A 22246-nucleotide genomic window follows, 5' to 3' on the forward strand; every position below is an offset into this window, starting at 1 on the left:
ATGCCAATGTATGTAAAGAACTGCGTCCCCAATGAAGAGCATCATAACAGTCAGAAGTTCCATGTCACCAGACTATACTGGACAACCCCTGGGTATCCAGTTCTCTCCTCTTTAGTAGCTGTCATGATAAGACAATAATTGGATAACTTAAGGTGCTATTACATCCCTTGAAGAGCTTGTTAAAGATCCATCCAGGGGGACTAGAGAGATCGCTGATGGCTAAGAGTACACGCTGCTTCCCCAAAGGACCAGAGTTTAGTCTCCAACAACACAGGCACAAACACATACATGCCTGCATGTACACACACACACAACACACCATAAATAAAAATTAAATTGTAAAATGAAGTAAACAAACGAAATAAAAATGCAACCCCTTGAACTCAAATCTCCCAGAGGGTCTGATGCCACAGAGAGAGTCCGGATGTCTATCACTGGCAAGCAAATAGCAGATTTGAAGTTGCGTGTGCAGACGCCTTACTCCTCTGTTGACTTCCCCAATGGCTTCCATGACTTGCAAGCTCCAGGTCTAGTGACCTTTAGCACAGTGAGTTTATCTCATCTGTGATGCCACAGAACAACAAGACTGTCCTTCTTAAAGTCCCCCCCTGCAAAGCCTGGTTCCGACATTAATGGAGGAGCGCCCCGTAGTGCCCCAGACAGCAGACGTGAGCTACTCCATCTCACCCTACCAGCATCTCTGTTATTACCAACCCCATTTTCCAGATGACAAAATGGAGGCCCAGAGCCATCTTCCAAAGAGGTGGTGCCAGGATTCCAAGCCAGGCGGCCTGACTGCATAGTCTGTATTGTACGCTTGGTGCCGAGCTGCCTCTGAAAGACAGTGCTCCTCTGAGGGTCTTTGGCTTCCAGCTCATTCAGGCTGAAGTTCAGTTCAGTTTTGTGGGAACTGAATTGAGCTGGAGATGCCAACACTGGCCTAAGGCATCTCATTTCATCCAAGCAGCAACCTTGTGGGGAAGGTGTGATTACTGCCTTCCAGAGGAGGAAAGGCAGACCCAAATAGGTTAGTCCTGTGGCTTGATAGGTGCTACACAGCCAGCTAGGGACAGAGAGTCATTTATTGGTCCTTTCTCTACCCCAGCTGCCTAGCTGAATCTCTTCCGTGGTCCCTTAGGCTAATGTAAGAGAGCTTTGACTCCTTGGTCCTTATCTAAACATTCGGGCTTGTTTCTGGCAGTCTTCACTTTTGACTGTTAAACGACTGGGTCTGTAAATAAAACCTGAGTGTCCACGTGGGGAAGACAGATGTATCCAGAAACGCCCTAAGACCTCAGCCACATGGACTTGGCTGAGGGCAACAGTAAGAGGCAAAAGACTAAGCACTTGTGGAGAAAGGGTGAGTTGTGTCTGTGGGAACAGAGGATTCCTGGATGAGGCTATACTAAAGCAAGCCCTTCCGGGACTTGCGCAGTTGCAGAGGCTGTGAGGGGTGTGAGCAGACAGGGAGAGCTTGATGGAAACTGAACCTGGGCCCCTGGCTTAGGGCCAGATCCCAGGGGTTCACCCTTCCTGGTCACAGGATCCCTTCTGACCTCAGGCCATAACTAGTCTGGTGTTTGATTTGTTATCAAAGACCTGATTTCCTCCTCCAGCTGATCAATCTTTTCCATTACCTTAAAACAGCTTTTGTAGGCCTCTCTCTCTCCAGCTCTCTCTCCCCAGGCCTCTGTGCCTACATCAGTTCTGAAGGCGGCTGCTTGGGAGGAGCACAGTTAGAGTGGAGTGTCAGGTGAGTGACAGACTGGAACAGCCCAGTATGATGAGACACTTGGCTGTTGGTTTTTGTTCTCTTAGAGCAGGGAAGTGTTTCTGCCCTTCATGAGACCTGTCCCAGTGGCTGGTCCAACTGGAGAGGCTGCAGCTCACCTTGTTAGTACCTAGTCTTGCCTTAAGGCATTGGGATATCACACATTCAACTGTCCCAAGAGCCTAAGTGCTTTGCACACTGATTCGGGGCTAATAAACAGATCCTTGCCACCGCCACTGGCTCTACTGAGTGGACATATTTCTCTTGGTGGAGCCAAATGGCACATTTACCCCCTGAGTCCTGGCAGCACCATTGTGATCTTGAAGGGTGCTTGGAGTCTTCTGCAGCCTGAACTAATGGCTGTCTTGTGGGGAGCCATTGCCTTGCCAGTTTGGATAAACTACAGCCACAACATAGTCTGTTCTCTGCCTGGGGACACTAACAAGTGCCACCACATCAAGAGTCTTTTGCTGTGGGCCTTCCACATAGGGGTCAGCTTACCAGAGCTATAAATGTATCAGGAATATGTGGGCGCACCCATTGTTCCTGATTCCACTTCACAGAGCCTTGTGGAGTTTCTTTCCATTGTGCTTTCCGTTTGCAGAAAGAACTCTGAGGTAGACTTCCATCATGGAGCCAGGGGTAGTATTTCTGAAATGATGGAGAGAGTTTTCTGACTCGTACTTTCTTGACTGTGTGGGTTACCGGTCACAGTCACATGTTTTGGCTGGCTCTATCAGCAATGACATAATAGGTGAGCCTACCCTGCAGTGTTACTGGAGAAGGGCTTGTCCTGTCAACTCTCCTGTGTTCATGAGCTACCCATGGGCTTCTTCATGAACTACTTAAAAAACTGGTACATCCCATCCTTCAAGAAGTCTTTTATGTTATTATGTAGGGACAAGAGCTGTGTGTGTATCTGGTGGGTAGATAGTGGCTAGCTCCTCTGGAGGCCCCTGGATACATTTATCAGCAATGGTAGAAGAACCAGAAAGAATGGCTTTCTTCCAAGTCCTTGTCTTAGCAGAACTGTGGAAGTCTTCAAAATGGTGTGGGCTGGGCTCTCACAGGCAGCTGGTGCCCCAGCCCTGACTCTTCTGACTCTCACCATTCTGTCTTGTATACATTGTATGCCCACATAAAGACTTGAAGCAAGATGGCTGACCTTATGCAGACTTTTTTTTTTTTTTTTTTTTTTTTTTTTTCTTAAAGATGTCAAAGGAAGTCTGGATTCTGTTGCCTTGTATGCTAGTGCTCCCAGACTCCCACCTGACACTGAATGCATGCTAGAGACCTGTGACACGGAAGACAGGTGACATTGTACGTCAGCCCAGTCAAGGTTCTCCTGACATATATTGTAGCCCCTGAGGGCCAGCTGGATCCACTTGTTGTTGGCTAAGTTTCTTTAGTTTAGTTTTTAAATTTTAATTGACTGATTGATATTAAAAGTATGCCTTACTTTTTCTCCCCCTCCCCAAAGTGTAGCAATAAAACAGGTGGAGACCATGTTAAACGCATCTCAGAATCACAGAGTTTAAATCATCTAATGCTTCCTGCGGCGCAGGCAGAGATGGCAGGGTGATTAAGCAGACAGCTTTAACTCCTCTCAAGAGTGAGCCGCTCTGATTTTATGTTCATTGCTCTGTCTAGAGATTCTCTGTGTCGCAGTGGCCACGTCCCCTTCCCTTCCCTCACCCACCTTTTCTTGGCACTTTTCCTTTTGGACCATCTAACATAACTAAGGAGCCAAAAAGGAACTTAGAGGGCCAGTTAGTCCGTCTTGCAGTCACAGTTAGGAGAGAGAAGTGTCCTTTATGGGCGGACATGAAAGCAGATGTCGCCATTGATTTCCCCATGAACCACTTAAGGGGTTCTAATAGCACATTCGTGTTTGGCCCGAGAATCCTCTTTGGCCATGTCTTAGTGCACTTTCTGATGTTATAATGGAATTATCACAGACTGGCTGATTTATAGAGTCATTTATTTCTTACAGATCTAGAGGCTTGAAAGTCCCAGGTGAAGGGACCCTAGATCTTGAGGGCCTTCCTGCTGGACTATGCCATGGTGCAAAGTAGGAAGGCAACAGGCCACTTCAGAAATGGAGTGGGCAAGAAGGGAGGAGGAGGAGGGGAGGGGAGGAGGGGGGAAGGAAGGGAGGAGAACGGGGGGGGGGGGAGAAGGGGAGGAGAGGGAGAGGGAGAAGAGGAGGAGAGGAGGAGGAGGGGAGGAGGGAGGAGGAACAGTGGGGGAGGAGGAGGAGTGGGGGAGGAATAGGAGGAGGAGGGGGAGGAGGAGGGATCAGAACATGTCCCTTTGCCAGGAACTGATTCCAGCAATAACTATCACACCGCTGTGCTAATAGTGTTTGTCCTCTGCCCTGGTAACCCACTCAATTCTAAGGAATCCACAATGTTGTGCTAGGATTGCATTCCGAGCATGAGTATTTTCATAATTTGCTTTGCAAAGAAAAGCATGGGAATCATTATTTCCTGGTTCCCAAATTGACTGCCCTATTCCTTGAAATATGGTTCATCCTTAACCTCACAAAGATCTCTTCAGGGTGGAGTTGAAGGATAAGAACAGGGAAGACATAACAGACTGTGTCAGAAGACCCAACCAGAGCTCGGGAAGCACCTTGGCCTTCACACAGATCATGGACTCTGGGACCAACTTGATAAGGGGGGAAATAGGGCTGTCCTGTCTACACAGCTGGCCTCTAAGCTCATATAGTCCTGCTGTAAGAGAAACCTTGGCCAAGGCACCTCAGAAACCTGCCATAGTGTTGTGTGTGCCTCCTATTTCCTGAAGGCTAATGCAGAGACTCTCAGGCCCGGAACTACCAGTATACATGCTAGGCTGATGGAGAAGGGTGGGTAAGAGTGGACAGGGGGAAGCCTGGTGGCTCTGTAACTGCTTGCAAGAGCCAAGGCTGGTTTTGCATCCAGAACATTGTTATTGTCAGATTTGTGAGGTATGGGCAAGGGGGAGCCCTTTACAGAATTAATCTCCTAGCTGCCAAGGTCATTGCTGCCCAGCTGGACAGTCATATTCTCTGCCAGGCTGAGCTCAGCTGACACAGTGTACCCCGAACTGAACCTGACTGTGCTGGCCCAGGATCATCCAGGTTAGAGCTAAGGCAGGAAGGACTGGAAAAGTCTAGATAGTTCATGGCTTGTTTCACACATGGTCTTGAAGTAAGGAGCCCACCCCTAGTGCCAGATCCAGGGCATCCATGCCAGGGCTAAGAGCCGGAAGCTGCAGTGACTCTCCATTCCCGAAGAGCCCAGCTATTTGCACACTTTGCATGGTGAGATGGGCACCAACCACTTCTTCACTAATGTGGCCCACCTGCAGCCTCCTTAGATTCACAAAGTACTCGTCTCCCAACGCATCCACAGAATGAATGAATTGATAAAATTATTGACCTTGTGATGTAGATAACAACATGGTTATTAGGGCAATTTATTATCATTTGCTTCGTCCCCTCTGAGAGAGAAGATGAAGGAGGATGGGAGATAAATCATCTTCTTGGGGACTCCAGCCTGGTTGATGTATTAGCCTTGATTGAGCAGCTACCGTGTGCCAGGCTGTTTGGCCATGGAAGATCTCAGGAGCAGTAATACATCACAGATCCTGTCTTCCAGAAGACCAGAAGGCCATGATGAGAGTCAGAGCCATAAGCCAGGAAGCCCTGCTCTCACTGCTGAGGGAGGCTATGCCAGAGTGAAGGGGGACATTTCCCGGGGAAGGGATCAGGTGAGTTCTAAGGGATGAGAGGACCATAGAAATCTCCATCATGTGTCAGCTCTTTCCCAAATACACTATTCCATTCCGGAGGCAGAGACACAGCTTTGAAGGAATTATCGTGCCAAATGGTAGAGCCAGAACTTGAACTTGGGGTGCGGAACGCCAGGGTACAGCAACCGGACACTGTTTTTAAAGTCTGAGGAAGACTTTGGGGGTTCAGTATAGCCCTTGGGCCTCCACACACCTAAGTGACTGTCTCTAAGGACCTGTTTTGTGGCCTTGTTGATCTTGGGTTGCTGCCCAGAGTAAGAAGTAAACTTCTTATGTTTGACTCACAAGTACCTTCTGAAGAAGCTTAATGTGTCGAAATTAACATTTATTTTCATAACAATAATTTTAGAGTAAATTTTAAAAGAGAAACATGTTTTGAGTGCTGTAAAACTGCTTTCAATGTGCTGTGGTGTGTGTGTGTGTGCGTGTGAGTGTGTGTTTGTGTGTGTGTGTGTGTGTGTGTGTGTGTGTGTGTGTGTGTGTGTGCGTGTGTGTGTGTGTGTGTGTGTGTGTGTGAGTGTGTGTGTGTGTGTGTGTGTGTGTGTGTGTGCGTGTGTAGGGCCACCTTGACATGTTGTAATTCCTCTTGTGCCTAGAAAGCCTTTGCAAACCTGGAGAGACTTTGGGAGAAGCTAAAGGCCACTTCCTAGGGACTTAATATTTCTTCCATGGTGCTCAACTTCAAGGTTGTCTGTTCTGTTGTCTTCTTTTACCCCGCTGTGGGAGTTTTCTCTCCAGAGCACAGGTAGCCTCCATTGCAGTAAGCTGTCCAGCCATCTTCAAAGTGTTCTGCTCTTGGCAGCTTCCCTGTCTGTCCTGCATGGGATCCCCACCGCAGAGGAGGAATCCTGCCCTCCCTCCATCCTTGCTGAGTCTCGTCTTTCCAACCTTCCACAGTTGTTGTTGCTTCTCCTTAATGTCAAAGTCCCCAGCTTTGGAAGGTGTCCAGGGGCAAATCCAGAAGTGCGCAGCGTCTATTCTGATCTCGTACCCACAAAACCAGCCGTCTTCCCATCTCAGCAACAAGTGCTGTACAGAGAGGGAACTGGATATGTCTCCTGCCTCTCCCCTGAATGCAGCCATTTCCAACAAGAGAATATTGGCTGTGAACTGGTTTATACACACACGCCTTTACTTAGCAAGAGAATTGTCCTTGGAAAGAGTTTATCTCGAAGAAAATGCTAACCCCTTCCGACCGACTTCTTTCTTACTATCGACTTTCAAAGCAGTGTATTGGTTGCTCAGGGAAATCAAAGTCATCACTTCTGCTTCATAACAATCGTTTTATTGCCTCAAACTCTGCATCTATTGAGCTCTGGCCCTGCCCCTCCCTCTGCTATCTGGGATGGAGGAAGTTCAGGCGAGTGCCTGAGAGCCAGGCAGGAAGTGATGAAGGTGCCCATCTGGCCCAAGAAATTCTTGGGGTAATAATTGAGGTCACAAACATAATGTTATATTAGTTCACAAAAGTTTGTCCATATCCTAGTATTACGGTATGATAAGTATTATGGTATGCTGGGAGGGGTAGTTTTTTTGTTTTTGTTTTTGTTTTTGTTTTTTTCTTCATCGACCTGCTCTCTATGGAAAGATGGAGAATATGGAATGCAACGAGGGCTGGTTTCTGTTTTATAAATACACTACCCCCCTCTTATCCATTGTTTTGTGTTTCATGGTTTCCATTACCCGTGGTCAAGAGCAATTCCAAAACACTAACAGGAAAATTGCAGAAGGATATAGTTCATAAGTTTTTAGTTGCTCGCTAGAATGAGAAGCATGATGAAGTGAGTTGTCCCACCCAGGGTGCGAAATCAGTACCACATCTGGAGAATCCACTGTGTGTGCACTACCCAGGTATTAGTCCTAGGAGCCTGTGGGTTGTTCAGCCCCTCTGTCTCAGTCCATCTTGAGGAACGCAGCAGAATACTGGAAGCTGGGCGGTTTATGAAGGAAAGTCTAGTTGGGCTTGCTGTTCTAAAGGCTGGAAATCCTGGGTAGGGCTGGTGAGGGCCTCCTATTGTGTCAGTAGAATGCAGAAACTGTCCATGGAGGAGGGAAAGCATAAAGGAGGATGAGCTGGTGTTCTAATAACACTGCTTCCCTAGATGGGCGTACGTCCACGAGAAACAGTCTTCACTCTGACCTGGTAAAGGCCTCACTTACCCCAACACTGCCACAAACGCGACAGAATTCTGTGTCAGTCCTAGGGGAAACCATATTCAAACAGGAGAGCCTTCCAAATTGATTTCCTCATCTGTAAAATGGGACCTTGCTCTGTTATTAAAGATGGAGCATTTTGCTAAGGAAAAGAACCCTTCTTTTGGAGTCGGTGGCCTGTAATCTCATCCTGCCTTAGGAACTCTGTCCAATTGCTTTCACCTTTATTCCTTTGCTTGGAAAGTGAGTGTTGACCTCACAGGTTAATGATGAAGAACAACAGATAATATTATATATCACAGATGCCAAAGGGTGTATTTTAGCATGTACTTGGTGGTTTCCATGATGTGTGGAACATAGAAAATTTCACCTTTTACTTTTTGCCCATCCAGATTCAGCATTGAGGTGGTAAATGTTTAACAACAGTCCCTCCACACCCAAAGGCCTGCGCCACATTGTTTGCCTATTTTCGTGGTGTGAATATTCCTTTGGGGTTGATTTCAGACTACCCCAGTAACAGCTCTGAACATGGAGCTAGACAGACATGCATGTTCTTAAACACTGGTACAAGCCCACATCAGCACAGCACTGTTTTGGTTTGGTTTGGTTCTCACTCAATGTTTTGCTTCGGGGATAAATTGAGAGCAAATACTGAGTAGCTAGCATTAGGCCCTGCAAACAGCACATTACTTTTCTATCCTGTCTTCTCTCCTTCATCCTCGACCCTTATTACTTTAATCAAACGGCACATTTACCTTGAAGTGTGTGTGTGTGTGTGTGTGTGTGTGTGTGTGTGTTCTAGAATCCAAGTACCTTATTCTGCATCTGCAGAGAAGCTCTAAGATTGACTTTACTGAGGCCTAAGCAGGTAGACAAGTAGGCCCTTACCCTCTTCACAGGAGACATGCTCAAAGTGGAACAGTGCAAAGCTGAAAGAGTTGCAGAGGGAATGCAAGAACATTTCCTACTGATGAAGGGGCCTGGTGTGTGTGTGTGCGCGCGCGCGCGTGCGTGCGTGCGTGCGTGCGTGCGTGCGTGCGTGCGTGTGTGTGTGTGTGTGTGTGTGTGTGTGAATGGGAATAGATGTGGGCTGTGCAGATCTTTAAGAATATTAAAGAATGGAGCATTGAATGTTGATCATGAGGCATGACACCAGACTCTCAGGGACACGCACCACACACCTTGCATGGTCTGGTTGCAGCCTTCCAGCAGCTGTCACAGCGGCTAGCTCAAGAGGCATTTGAGACATTCTTGGTAATGCTTAGTCTGGATGGGCTTTACATTTTTTGTATGTTTTGATTAATAAAACCCTTTTATTCCTCTATAACTTAGTCTGTTGACCTTTACAAGCACGCACCAGGTAGGAAGTATCATTGAAGAAGATGCGACATGTTAGTAAAGATTATCAATAATTTTCAAGACAGGGTTTCTCTGTGTAGCCCTGGCTGTCCTAGAGATCACTCCGTAGACCGGGCTGGCCTTAAACTCAGAGATCCACCTGCTCTTGCCTCCTGCATGCTGGGATTTAAGATGTGCACCACCACTGCCTGGCCACCAATAATTTTTAAAAATCTTTTTGCAGAGATGGTAAGATTTCAGCAGGAGTAAAATGCTTACCATGAAAGTGTTAGACTCTAAGTTCCACTTCAAGAACCTACAGAAAAAGCCAGGCATTGTGTGTTTGTAATTCAACACTGAGAAGTCCCTAGGACTTGGTGGGCAGCTAGCCTAACCTATGTGGCAAACTCCAGAGAGACCCTGTCTCAAAAAAAAAAAAAAAAAGAGTGGAACCGTAGAAATGACACAGAAGTTGGTTGAGCCCTGACCTCCATGTAACTGCAAACATTTGTACAGAGGCTCGAGTGACAGACACGTGTGCACACACACACACACACACACACACACACACACACACACACACACACACAGAGAGAGGGAGGAGAGAGAGAGAGAGAGAGAGAGCTTCTTCTGCCTTTTCTGTATTTTTCCAATATATTTTTAAAAGACATCATTCTGCCTAGTGGTTGTACACAGCTTTAATCACAGCCCCACTGAGTTTGAGGCCTGGTCTACAGAGCAAGTTCTAGGACAGCCAGGGCAACACAGAGAAACCCTGCTCTTGAAACAAACCAGGACTACCAAAACAGAACAAAGACCCGTGGGTCATTTCACACACACACACACACACACACACACACACACACACACACACACACACACACACACACACACTAAAAAAGTAAGCAACCTGAAAATAAAAGTGAAGCAAAAATGGTGTTGGTAGTTAGCACTCAGAAGGTGATGTGCCCCGTATGAGGCTGTGAACTGAAGGTCCCATCTGCCCATGGGGAGCCTGTAGCTCAGGCTCAGGCCTGCACCTTGGGTGGGCTCGTCACAGGTTCCGTCTCCTGGCCTCTCCTCTGGGCCTTCCTCTTGGGCCCTGACTAATAAGGCTCCTCTGAGGAGCCTGGCAGAGGTATGTACAGATCTCTTAGAAGTGGAGGTGCAGAGACCAGTCCCCAGCGGGGTGAGTAACAGACCATAACTGGAGGCACTCCCTAGTTAGAGATTCACTTCAGCTCGAAGCTCCAGTCCTGCTGTAGGACTGAGCCTCCTGGCCTCCTGCATGGAAGTGAAGGGCTTTGTTCCCTTACCTGGGGAACAGTGCTGCCTCCTGGCTGTGGAAGCAACAAGACTGTCCCAGAAAGGTGTGCAGAGCACAGGCAGTGTTTGCATTGTTATCCTTTGGGTGGTTAGCTAGCCCATAGCATGAGGAGCTCAGCTCCTCCTTCTCGCCTGAGGTAGGATTCGGGGAAGCTCTCACGTGTTTGCGGGGGCAGTTCAGTGAGGACACTGGATGAGTCTGGTAAACAGGCTGCCGGGAGAGAGAGGCATAGGAGAGACATGTTCACGTTTATGTTGCCAGGGCCCAAGCGTCTTACCTGCATCAGTGAAGAGTTAGATGATGGAATCCCCCCACCCCCGGGCCCTCCTACATCTGAATGGTGCATGACATGTGACCACAGGTTTCCTTGAAACTGGCCTTTGTTTGCTTGACAGCTTTTCTGAGATGTAATTTGAATACCATGCACACCCCCCATTTAAAGTGTGTAAGCCCACGGCTTAGATGTCTTGCAAGTGTTACCACTAGCAATGTTAGGCAATTTCCATTGTCCCCAGTAAGCCCTCCACCCTACGGCCACCACCTCCCGCAAGGCCAAGGCAAGCGCTTGCTTGTCTGTGTAGGTTTGCCTGTTCTGGGCATTTCACGTCATTGGAAGCATACAGAACAGGACATTGGGCACCCGCTTCCCTTTCCTTTGGTGTTTTCAGGGTTCGCCCATGTTGTAGCATGTAACATGCCTCATTCCCGCTTGTAGATGGACAATATTCTGTCTTCTCTTTACCCATCATCCGTTGATGATCACTTGGGTTCTTACTCACTGCCTGTTATGGAAAACGCTGGTGTGTGCACTCGTGTACAAGCTGTGGGTAGACAAAGCCATTCGTGCCTCAGGTGAATGCCCAGGTGCAGATTTGGTTTTCACAGAAGCTGTGATTGCTTTACAACTCTGCTTCGAAACACACAGTGGCTTGCTTCTGTCCCTGATATCGAGGGACATCTTTGGTCTGTGTAGCTATAGTTTCTGTCCCCTTGCCAGCTTCACTCCTCACCACTTCCTGGTTCTATCCCAACCGAAAGAGCGAGAGCTGACTCCAAGCCTCGGAGCCTCCTTTCTTGGCTTACATTTTGAACCACCCCCTACTTCCTGGAGGGGCTTCTCCAATCCCTCATGCTAAGACTTCAGATGACTGCCTGCCTCCTCAGACTAGGCTAGGTTTACCTCCCAAGCTTTCTTAGGACCCCATATAACTTGTTCTTGCAATCACTGTCACCACCACACCAAGGACGCCCAGCGTGGCTATCTGATTCATGTCCCTTCTTTCTGCCACCTAATTCTTGTTCCCCCAGCTCCTAACACAGTACCTGGTGCGATCAGGCACTCGGTAACTATTTACCAGATGAACAATTACAAACTCAAATACTGATGGTGGCGAACAGGCTGCTCATTCAGAAGAAACCTTTGACCATGGTTGCGTCTCTCAGCTGAGGCCAAGGTGATTTCTCTTTCCACCCCAGCCCTGTTCTCCCTCTCTGCTCATCCGGAGGAAACTCCACAGTCCTGCAATAAAGGCTGAACTGTGGCTTTGTCTCTGTCATTCCCCTTGTTTGCGACCCAGGAGCCCCAACGCTGCTGACCAGGTTGGTAACCGTCATAGTTGAACTAAGGAGAGATTCCTGAAGGCCTTTGCTTCTCTGCAAGTTGGGTAGCTATGTGGTAAAGATGATTGGCTTTCTATGTGTGTCTCTTAAAAAATCTCTCCTTGGAAGAAAGCCCAAGAAGAAACTATCTGCCCTCTGAGACTTAATTGCTTTTCCCCCACAGATATGCACCTATTTGGCCATTATCCAGCCCACGATGACTTCTACCTGGTCGTGTGCAGTGCCTGCAATCAGGTGGTCAAGCCACAGGTCTTCCAGTCGCACTGCGGTAAGTGGACTCCTGCACCTGGTGGATGCATGGGCAGCCAACGACCCTGGGCTCCCGGCTGGGTGGCCTTGTGTCTGTTTCAGTCCAAGGCTGTGGGTACACTGGCCCGGAGCTGCTGCCTCTGCACACAGAGGACCTGGTAGGAGCTCAGTCCTCCCACTCACTGGTTCCTTCCTGTCCGAGCACACGGGAGAAAGCCTGTAGCAAGCCGGGGTAGATGGGGCTGATTGGAAACCATTGTGCACCGTGGTCGTGCCTCTGCAGGTAGCCAGGATGGGAGGATAGTGGTGTGAGGAAGCTCTCACGCCTCCTGCATCCTGCCATTTTCTCCCCCTGAAAGACGCTCCCCAGATCCGCACACACAAGGGAGGGCTGGAGCCACAGGTGGCACGGTGTGCTTGGGATTGGATGCTGCCCCCAGGATGTAGGCGAAACCTCCTATTCTGCTTGTCCTTTCAAGACACCATCCCCCCTTTTAAAGTGTGCTCAAGAACTCACTTTTCCCCCGAGTATCTTAAAATTCTGGCTGCGAGGCTGTGAGAAATTCCGTGACTCCAACTGCAGCAAACTGCGTCCGCCGCTCAGTACAGGTGGAAATGAGAACAGAGAAAAGCCATGTGGCACTGCTTACACGGCTCTCTGACCTCAGTCAAGAAGTCACTCAGTCTCTCTGGGTGGCTGCTGCTTTATCTTTACCAGGAGTTAGACCAGATGGTTTCCACAGCTGTCACGTGCTGTGAGTCCAGGGCACTGTCTTATTTAACCACGACCCCTTGTGATGAACAGGATCTGAATGTCCCTCTGCTGTTGGTCCCACGGCATAGTCAACATTGCACCTGAACAAAAGAAGCAGTTATAATGTTGAGTGTGCATTTGTAAATTACACACGCTTTCCCCCTCTCTCGCACGGTATTCCGACTTCCCCTACCCCCTTCAGGACTACCATGCTGTGATAAGTAGTCGTGAAACAAAAGAAGTAAATGCGTTTGGGTAGTTGGAGAGCGGAACCTCGATAATGTGCGTCTGTGGTATCTACGTATAGAGAAAGGCTGTGTGCCACCTGTAGGTGTGGTTTACGCTTCGAATGAAGTAGGTAGTGAACCCAAGCTTTGGAGTGCACTGCTTTGAGCTAGACCAAGGAAGAGAAGGGCTTCTATAAAGCACTCTGCCAAGGGTTCTGATGACAGTTAGGATCCAGCCCTGTATTTCTTTGTCTCTTCCCTGAGGAGGTGACTTACATGTGTACGTCTACGCTGGTATGTCCATTGCTGGCAGTGTGAACACAGACTAAGCATGTATCCAGCACCAGCCGAGCTTGCTCAGTGTTCTGTAGCAAACAACCTTCTTCTGCCTCGAAAAGAAAAAAAGGGCCCACCTTTCTGAAGAGAACTGTCAGGCCCAGGCAGTGATGCTACTGTCTAGAGCTACAGGTAAACCATCCAAAGTGTGGTGGTGTCAAGGAGGTCCCACTCAGCCTGTGGAGAGCTGTGGAGTATTGCTCTGTGTGTTTGATGAGCATGAGGACTCCAGGTCGCCCCGTGCTCATCACCCAATCATTCATAGGACTGTATTGCTGCTCTGTGTGCTCCGATGCTGCAGGGAACACAGGGGCCAAGACCCAGCCCTGGTAAGGCTGACACTCAATGGTAAACCATCAGAGCTGTTACTGGTCCTTCAGCTTGCAGGCAGTCTTGATGGAAGGATCCAGAAAGGGATGAGGATCTCACTGCCATGCGGAATTTTCCTCGGTGAAAGGGCCCCTCTCGTCAGCAGAGGAGGTTTGGTGTGGCTGATATATGTAGCCTCTGAACCCTCCAGCTTTCAGTGCTGGGCTTGGGACTCAGCCTAGGAAGAAAGGCCAATGCCGTGGTGGCCACCTGTTCTGAGCAGAGGCAGAAAATTACTTTGGAGCTCTGGGTTTTCTGACATCATCACTTGATGCCCAGGCTGCACTGAGCTTTTTGCCTCACCAGCTGGCCTAGAGCCACAGGAACATAACTCATAACTCAGCAAACCGAGGCAAAGAAGTATCCCTCCATTCTCCAGTTGAGCGTCCCAATAATACAATGTTTCTCAGGGACCAGAGAAAATGGGAGGTGCAGCTCAGATCTATGGCAAGTCTTTGGGGGAGCAGATTTTTTTTAAAGCTCTCCTCAGAATTACTCCTGTATTTTCGTGATGGTCCTTGCAAGTTCAGGCTGCCGCACGTGCCACAGTATCTTAGTTTGCCTTGCTTAAAAACAACAGGGTTCGTTCGGTTCCTCCCAATTCTGGAGGTTGCAGTCTGACCTCGGATGTTGGTGAGGTTTTCTAGTGCCTGCCAGCTAGCTTCTTACCGTATTCTCACGTGGCAGGAAGAGGGCAAGGGCTCCCTGGAGCCTCATTTATAAGGGTACAAATCCCAGCCTCGAGGTCTCTACATCTTGTGATATAATTGTCTCTCAAAAGCCCCACCTTCCAACACCACGTCAGGATTTCAGAGTGGGACTTTCAGAGATGGGGGTGGGTTGGAGCGTGCGCAGTAAGCCTTCAGTTGTAGCAGTGTTCATGGAATGGAGTTGTAAGTCCGCTGCTGTTGAGCGCGTCTCCAAGTTGCCAGAGACGAGTTTGATCTCCAGAACAAACAAGCACAGCGCGCAGCTTCGTTTTCCTCCTTCTTCCGGCTTTACCTTGTGTGATGAGCCTTGCCGTTTCCAGTGAGTTAATAAGGGTGCAATTGTGCTAAGTGCTGGGCAGTGTGCCAAGCGCTTTGCATATCTTTGAAAACACAGCCCTTTCAGCAGCCCTGTGGAGTGGGTGTGAATGTTACACCCATTTTGGAGTTGAGGAAGCCTGAGCTGAAGAGGTTGGGCGCTGTGTCCAAGGTCTCAGAGCAAGACGGAAGAGAGCCTGGTTTCCAGTGCAGGTGGCTTCTCAGAGCAAGGGAAGCGCCTGTGCAGCCATTGTCCTCACAGCCTGTCCATGTGAAACCCCTCGCAAACTCTGTATAAGGAAAGTGCGTCATTGGCTGAGAAAACCGGGCGGGCCTCAAGCCCCGCCCACTAGGCCTTCTCTGACTCTTCCCCAAGCCCACCAGAGCTCTCCAGTATCGCTTGAAGTGTGTTCCTGTAGTAGAAATAGCAGGTTTTGGAGATAATGCCAACAGATTCCGGACTTCCCTCAATGTCTGTGATTTGGGGCTGGGCACTCAGGTTTCTCTACCTTGGTTGGTTCATCTATAAAATGGATACTCTTTGCCTGTTTCATGAGCTGTTGGGACCCAAGACTGACATTTGAGTTCATTTCCTCTTCCTCCTCCTCTCTCCATGGTGCCTTCTGCGTTGCCCCCAATGGGTGGACGGGTGGGAAGATTTCCTTCTGCCTGATATCCACAAACCTTTGTTCATGTGCCACCTCCTGTCATGAAGTTGTGTCAGTCCTAGGAATATTCCTTTGCACTTCTGCATTCCCGGCACTCTTAGAAGATACTTTACAAAAGGTAAAAGCACTCACTATCTTGGGTGCAAGCCGACATTCATGATCTTGGTGTACAGGTCATTGAATCTAAGTTGAAAAATAAAAAGTGTGATTGTGTCTCTCTGTGTGTATTTTTCTGGGTATGTGTATGTGTTCCTCTGTATGCACACGTGGCTGTGGTTGTGGGTCCTTGTCAGAGACTGGTGGAGGAAAACCCTTTCTTATTCAGTACTCATACCTGATATCTGCTTGCCGCACTGAGCACAATTTAATCTGATTCCTACCCTCACCACACAGTGTTAAGTGTAGGCACAGAAGTTAAAGTTCAGCTTCTTAGAAGTGTCCTTTGTTTTCCATAGCAGTTGTAGATAATGGTCCCCAGGTTACTCATGGTTTTGTTTGACTTGGGAATCCTCACGTGTCCAAGCTAGCTGTAATGACTCAGAGGACTCAGGGAAACTGTTTGCTTATGTTCACTCTGCTCTGTTCTCTCTCTGTGTCTGTGTTTCTCTGACTCTCTCTGTCTCTATCTCTTTCTCTCTGTCTCTCTCTCTCTGTCCTCTCTCTTTCTCTACACACACACACACACACACACACACACACACACACACACACACACACACAGTTTCTTTGTCTAGCCTTGGCTTCCTGGAACTCACTATATAGACCAGGCTGGTCTCCAACTCTTAATGGTGTCATGAAAGATGTGGCAGAGCCTCGTGCTAACACATCGAAATTGTAGGGTGATGTCAGGGGTCCTGAGCGCTTCTGTGTTGTAAAATTGAGCTGTACCCCTGGCCTGTGACTGCACTGACCCCCCAGACTGTCTCAGCTCTGTCTCTCAGGGTGTTGGTAGAGGGGCCATTGCACACTGATTCAACGCGCTGGGCTTTGGTGATTAGTACAGCCTCTAGCTCTGGCCCAGTGGGGCTGGAAATTCTAATCCTCTACTTGTGCCTGGTGCTTTTCAACGTCAGCCCTGTCCAGAGTCTCAGTCACATCCTCAGCACACACAAGGATGCTTATTCCCGAAACTCCGGAACTCCGGGGCTTCTAGATGTTCCATATCGAGAAACGGAAGTTTAGAACCAAACATAACAAAAGACTATGTGCCCTAGCCAATTTGTTACCTGTCTCAGGTCACTGCGGAAGTTACAGATTTAAGTGTCTGCCAGGAACTTGGGACAAAGACCAAATATATATTTCCTCTGACATCACAGTGTCATAACAGCAATATGAGAAAATAAAATGTCATCAAGGGGAGCTCACTGGGTTTTGGAGGTTAGAATTCTGACTCACCCTTGCTAGCGTGCAGCCGTGGGCTAATTAATTATCTTTCTTTTTGAGCGTGGTTCTCCCCACCTGTGAAGTAAGAATGCCGGCTTCTACTCTGCAGATCTAATGTGAGGGAAGGAAAAAGAAATGTATATTTTCCTGGCACGGCGTAAGGAAATAAAGGTTAGCTTTTATTGTCAATAAAATGGGGCCCTTTTTTTTTTTATGAAGTTGAAAGTTTCTTATGAAAAATGGGAAAACCACTTTAGCCAAGTGCTTCCTGTCTTCGCTCCCTGCTGTCTCAGGGGATGCCACTCTGAGGTCAGCCCCTGGCTCACGCCTGTGATTCACTGCGGCTCCCCAGCCTTGGAGATGGGAGCAGTCTGCCCGAGTGTGATTACATCTGCTGGGAGCCTCGGGGATTGCACTTTGCAAATATTGGTTTACATTCTCATTAGGCCCTGGTGTCAGCTCCCTAGAAATGCCATGAGGCTCCAGTCTATCTCTGGGTCCCCTAACAAGACCCATTGTACCTCACAGGAGTACTGCAACACCCCTTTCCCAGGACTGGCCACCAACTCTCTGCTGCTAGCACTGGGCCTCAGATGTGGATAGTGGGTATGACCACTGCCCCACAGGCTTCAGTGCTTGGTGTGGCTTTGGTGTCACTCTTGGGCCCGCCCAATGTTTTCAGTCAGCTACTCAGAGGTCAGGGATTCCAAGGGGTTTAAATCTCCACAGGTGATGCAGCTGGGGTAACAGGAGACAGGAACGATTCACTTGGCGGTGGGATCGTGACTCCTCTCAGCAGACCTGTCTGTCTGTCCGGGTTGTCCAGCCCAAACTGTGGCTTGATGGGACAGGGTACAGGTTGAGCAGAACTTTTCTAATATCAGTGTGTCTAGATTTATGTTCCAGCTTTGACCCTTATTGGCTGTGTGACGTTGGCAGGTTATTCTGCCTTTCTGTAGTGGGCTTCCTTATTCCTCAGATGGGCTAATAGTTTATCTTATGCAATGCCCTTGATGACTGAAGGGGGTGCTTCCATATGGAAAGCACAGAGACAGAGCAAGGTTTGCTTTTAAAAAACTGTTTGTCTAGGGCTGGGGAGATAACCTCAGTCCCTAAGCGCTTGCTAGTCAAGCATGAGGACCAGAGTTTGATCCCCGGAACCCACACAAAAGAGCCACATATAGGAATGTCTGCTATGGAGACAGACAGGTGGGCTTTGCAGCCCACTGGCCAGCCAGCCTAGCCTGTTCAAAGAACAGTGTTAAAAAAAAACCAGACAAGACAAGGTGGACAGCTCCTGAGGAAAACATCCACGGTTGACTTCTGGCCTTCATATAACACACACACACACACACACACACACACACACACACACACACACACACACACCCAAAAAAAACAACAACAACAACAACAACAACAACAACAACAACAATAATAGAACCTGCCATTTAGTGATAAGCCTCAGAAGTCTCTAACGGCGTGGATTTTCACTTGTAATCACTGCAGAGGGAGAGGGAGACCTTGGTGATGTCACTGTTTGTGACAGGGCTGTGGTGGCCCTCACCTGTACCCAGAGAGAGCGCTGTGACCATGTCTAAGACTGCTGGGATGTGCTCTCTGCAGGTGTGCACAGGTATGCACTGGACAGGAAGGCAGGCAGCCACTGCATGGTTCTGTGGAAACAGTGTGTTACTGTTTTTACTAACCGTGCTTTTAACCCATTGGGAATCTTGTAATTGAAAAAGTAAGAGGTGGGGCAGAGTTGGATTTGGGGGCTAGGCTAATCTATGAAGTCTTAGGATTTGCTAAGTGAACGTCTGAACGTGACTTCCGGGCCTTATCTGCTATTCTGTTTGTGGAATAACCGCTGTAAAGGTGGCCATTGTGCAGCGCCTTTGACACTGACTTTTAATGGGGCCTGTGTGTGTCCTCTATGTTGTTGACGTTCCCTGGACACAACCTATCAGATGTGAAGAGCAGCAGTGGTCTTAATCGTGACAACCGAAGCATCTCCAGGCACTACAGTTCACCCTAGGGGACAAGACTGTCTACATCTGAGAAACTGTGCCATGAAACAGAACATCCCCAGTCATCATGGCATAGCTTGTACTCACTGTTTACATTTCTTTCCGTAAAGGGGTGTGTGCACGTGTGTGCACACTAATCCCAGAGACAGCTTCTGTAGAATCCCAGCCACACAGAGTTGACATTTCTACCTGAGAGCCACTCATCAAGATAATTTCCCTAGGTACTTGTGTGAAAATGTCTTATGCAAACCAGTACTATATACGATTATTATATGCCAATAAAACAAAAGATGTTTACATCACAAAAATAATAATTCTAAAGCCAATGGCTGACTGTGTATGTGGAATCAGTAGGTTAAAGATTGAATGACTTTTAAATTTTCTTTTTTATATTTTTGTTTATTATTTTGTGGGTAGCTGGGTATGCATGTGTCACAGTATGCATACAGACATTAGGGGACAATTTGCTGGAGTCATCTCGGTCCCATCTTGAAGATTGACTTTTCCAGCTTTGAGGCTGCCTTACTGGATCCAAATGAATGATTTTTAAAAACATTAAAAAGAAAAAAAAAAAAGATCATTTCTGTGCCACAGATATATGCAAAGTAGAAAACTGGGCATCGTAGAAAAGTTCGTAAAGCTGCAGACCTGCCCGCTTCCAAATTAAAATTAAAATAGAAGGCAAGAGGAATCCTACAGATCTTGCAGGCTTCTGCAGCTGCCCATGGTGCTCGCCTGACAGCAGAGAGCACGGAGCCTCAGGCCCCACCCATCAGACAGAAACAGCCCTCCTTTGTCACCGCGCGGTAAAAACACGGGTTAGAACCAAAGAACCTGGATGTCATTGACTAGACAAGGGAGGCCTCCACTCACCCACCCCTTTCTCGGAGAAGCTTCGTTCCCTTTCTGATTATAGAGTTTTGAATGCCCTTCAGATAGCTGCTTTGCATGTTGATGTGATGCGGTAGAATTTAATGAAGTGTGAGCTACAGCAGAGAGCGGCAAAACAGATGAGTGTGGGAGCTGGCTCCCGGAGCGCGGCGCGGCGCGGCGTGTCCTGGCTGGCGCCCTGTTCCTTCTGCGCACATCCAGATGCCAACGCTGGTTGGGGACAGGCAGCCGCCCGCTCTGCTTTGCTACATGGGGGAGCCTAATTAATGAGGTTCCAGGGCTTCCTGAGATTTTTTTTTTTTTTAATTCTCTCTCTCTCTCGGTGACCTCGAGTTGAAGAAATGACAAACCACATGTGCCTCTGAGCCCCAGAGAAAGTCAGCCCCTGCTGGTTTCAGAGCCCCTGGGCTTCCTGGGGCATCAGGGGTATTGACACCAGTTAATTAGTCTGCCTGGGCTTCCTTTCTGATTCTGCAGATTGCCACAGTACAGGGCCTGGAATGTTTTTAAGTGTCAATTGAGTTAGACTTGATTTTTAAGGTGGATTATTCTATTTTATTACTGTATCATTAATTGTCATATGTGAAACTAGATTTTTTTCCCCCTGCACCGAAGAAGTATAAAATAACTAAAGGAAGTTTGTCTCGCTGAATAGATTCTTTGTCAAACTGGTAGCATTCATTAATAGACTTGGCAAAAGTGTGTGAACTTTTGAAGACTTTGAATTGCTAAGTTTTTTTTCCCTTTAAACTTTAATTTGATCATTGTATCCAGATCTCAAGGCTGGGGCAGATTATATCTTTTTTGTTCGTATGACCATAAAATTGCTGAAGTTTTCTTGTCTTTTCTTTCCTGGGTCCCGGAAAAGGGCAGCCACAACATATAGTGAAAGAAAATCCCTGTGGTAGACCCGAAGAGAGCCCCTCTCCCAGAACGAGGAGGAGGAGAAGGGACAAGGAGGAGGAGGGGGGAGGAGGGGAGGGGGGAGGAGGGGGGAAGGAGGAGGGGGAGGGGGGGAGGAGGAGGAAGGAGGAAAAGAGGGAGGAGGAGGGGAGGAGGAGGGGGAAGGGAGGAGGGGGAAGAGGAAGGAAGAAGGGAAGAGGAGGAGGAGGAGGAGGAGTGGAGAGGGGAGGAAGAAGAGCAGGGGAAGGAAGGGGGGAGGAAGAAGAGCAGGGAAGGAAAAGGGGAGGGGAAGAGGAGGGGAGGAGGAGGAAGAAGAAGAGGAGGGGAGGAGGAGGGGGGAGGAGGAAGGAGGAGGAGAGAGGAGAGAGAGATCTAAGGAAATGCATAGTAGTCTGACTGACTAGCATACAACCAAAAGAATCTACAACTGAGTAAAACTATTTTCTTCTACTTGACAATTTTTCTATTCAGAGCCGGGTACAGTGACTCACACCAGTGATCCTTGCCCATCGGAGTCGAAAACAGGAAGATTTTGAGTTCAGGGTCAAATTAGGCTGCATAGGGAGACACCATCTCAAGCGAAACGAACTTTTGAATCCTGGACTTACTACTGTTCAAATTAGGTTTGACGCTGGATTGAGAACGTAGCTCGTCCCTAACCCTAGCCCTTCTCTTTCCTTATAGATAGGCACAGTGACAGCAGTAAAGCTCAGGCCTTTCCTGATCACTTACTCCGTGCTAAGCATTTTTCTGCCTTATTTAGCTCTGCCATCACCCTAAGGGACTTTGGTTGTGTTCTCCTTCTCTCACATGGAAGGAGGAGAGACTGGGAGCACTGGAGAAATGCGTACGAGATCAGGAGAAGTGGCAGACCCAGACTCCAGCCTGCCCCCCCCCCCAGTGTGTTCCCCTGCTGGCTTTCAGACTCCCAGCAGCGCCACAGCTGACCTGTGGTAGGAGAAGGTCATTTCTAATCCTCAGAGATGTGGGGTGATTGCAGGTGCTTTACCTGTCCTCAGCACCTCTCTAGGCTACGATGCTAGTCTCCACTGCCTGCTGGTGTGGGTATGTAAGAGGGGATGGAAAACGGGTAATCAAGGATGTGTGTAAGGTTGGCTGTGGCATTTGAATGGACCTTTAGACGTGAGAGGGAAGCGTGTAGAAAAGAGGACACGTGTCCTCTGTGCTCTCTCATCCTTTCTGCCTGCAGGGTCTCGCTGACCTGCAACAAATGAGTGCACCCAAGAGACCCACAAACAATGGATGACTCCACATTCAGGGAAATACCCTTTTGTGTGTCTCTGTGAGGTTATTAGAACTGTGGCAAAAAGGTTACAGCAGGTGTAGGGTAGTAGGATCTTTGGGGCCTTAGAGAAATCCAGTCCACCTTTAACTGAAGATAA

At 48.3% G+C, this 22246-nt stretch overlaps 1 protein-coding gene across 8 annotated transcripts in view; it reads left to right on the forward strand.

The window, feature by feature from the left end:
- The window catches only part of Atxn7l1 (ataxin 7 like 1), a 219487-nt gene that overhangs the window by 56673 nt on the left and 140568 nt on the right, over positions 1–22246 (forward strand). For all 8 annotated transcript variants that reach the window (XM_032907636.1, XM_032907627.1, XM_032907628.1 and 5 more), the window contains exon 3: positions 12172–12276. In XM_032907636.1, coding sequence (XP_032763527.1) covers positions 12172–12276 — 105 coding nt within the window. The remainder of the gene's footprint in view (positions 1–12171; positions 12277–22246) is intronic.

Source organism: Rattus rattus, chromosome 7 (genome assembly GCF_011064425.1).
Source record: "Rattus rattus isolate New Zealand chromosome 7, Rrattus_CSIRO_v1, whole genome shotgun sequence".
Lineage (NCBI taxonomy): Eukaryota > Metazoa > Chordata > Mammalia > Rodentia > Muridae > Rattus > Rattus rattus.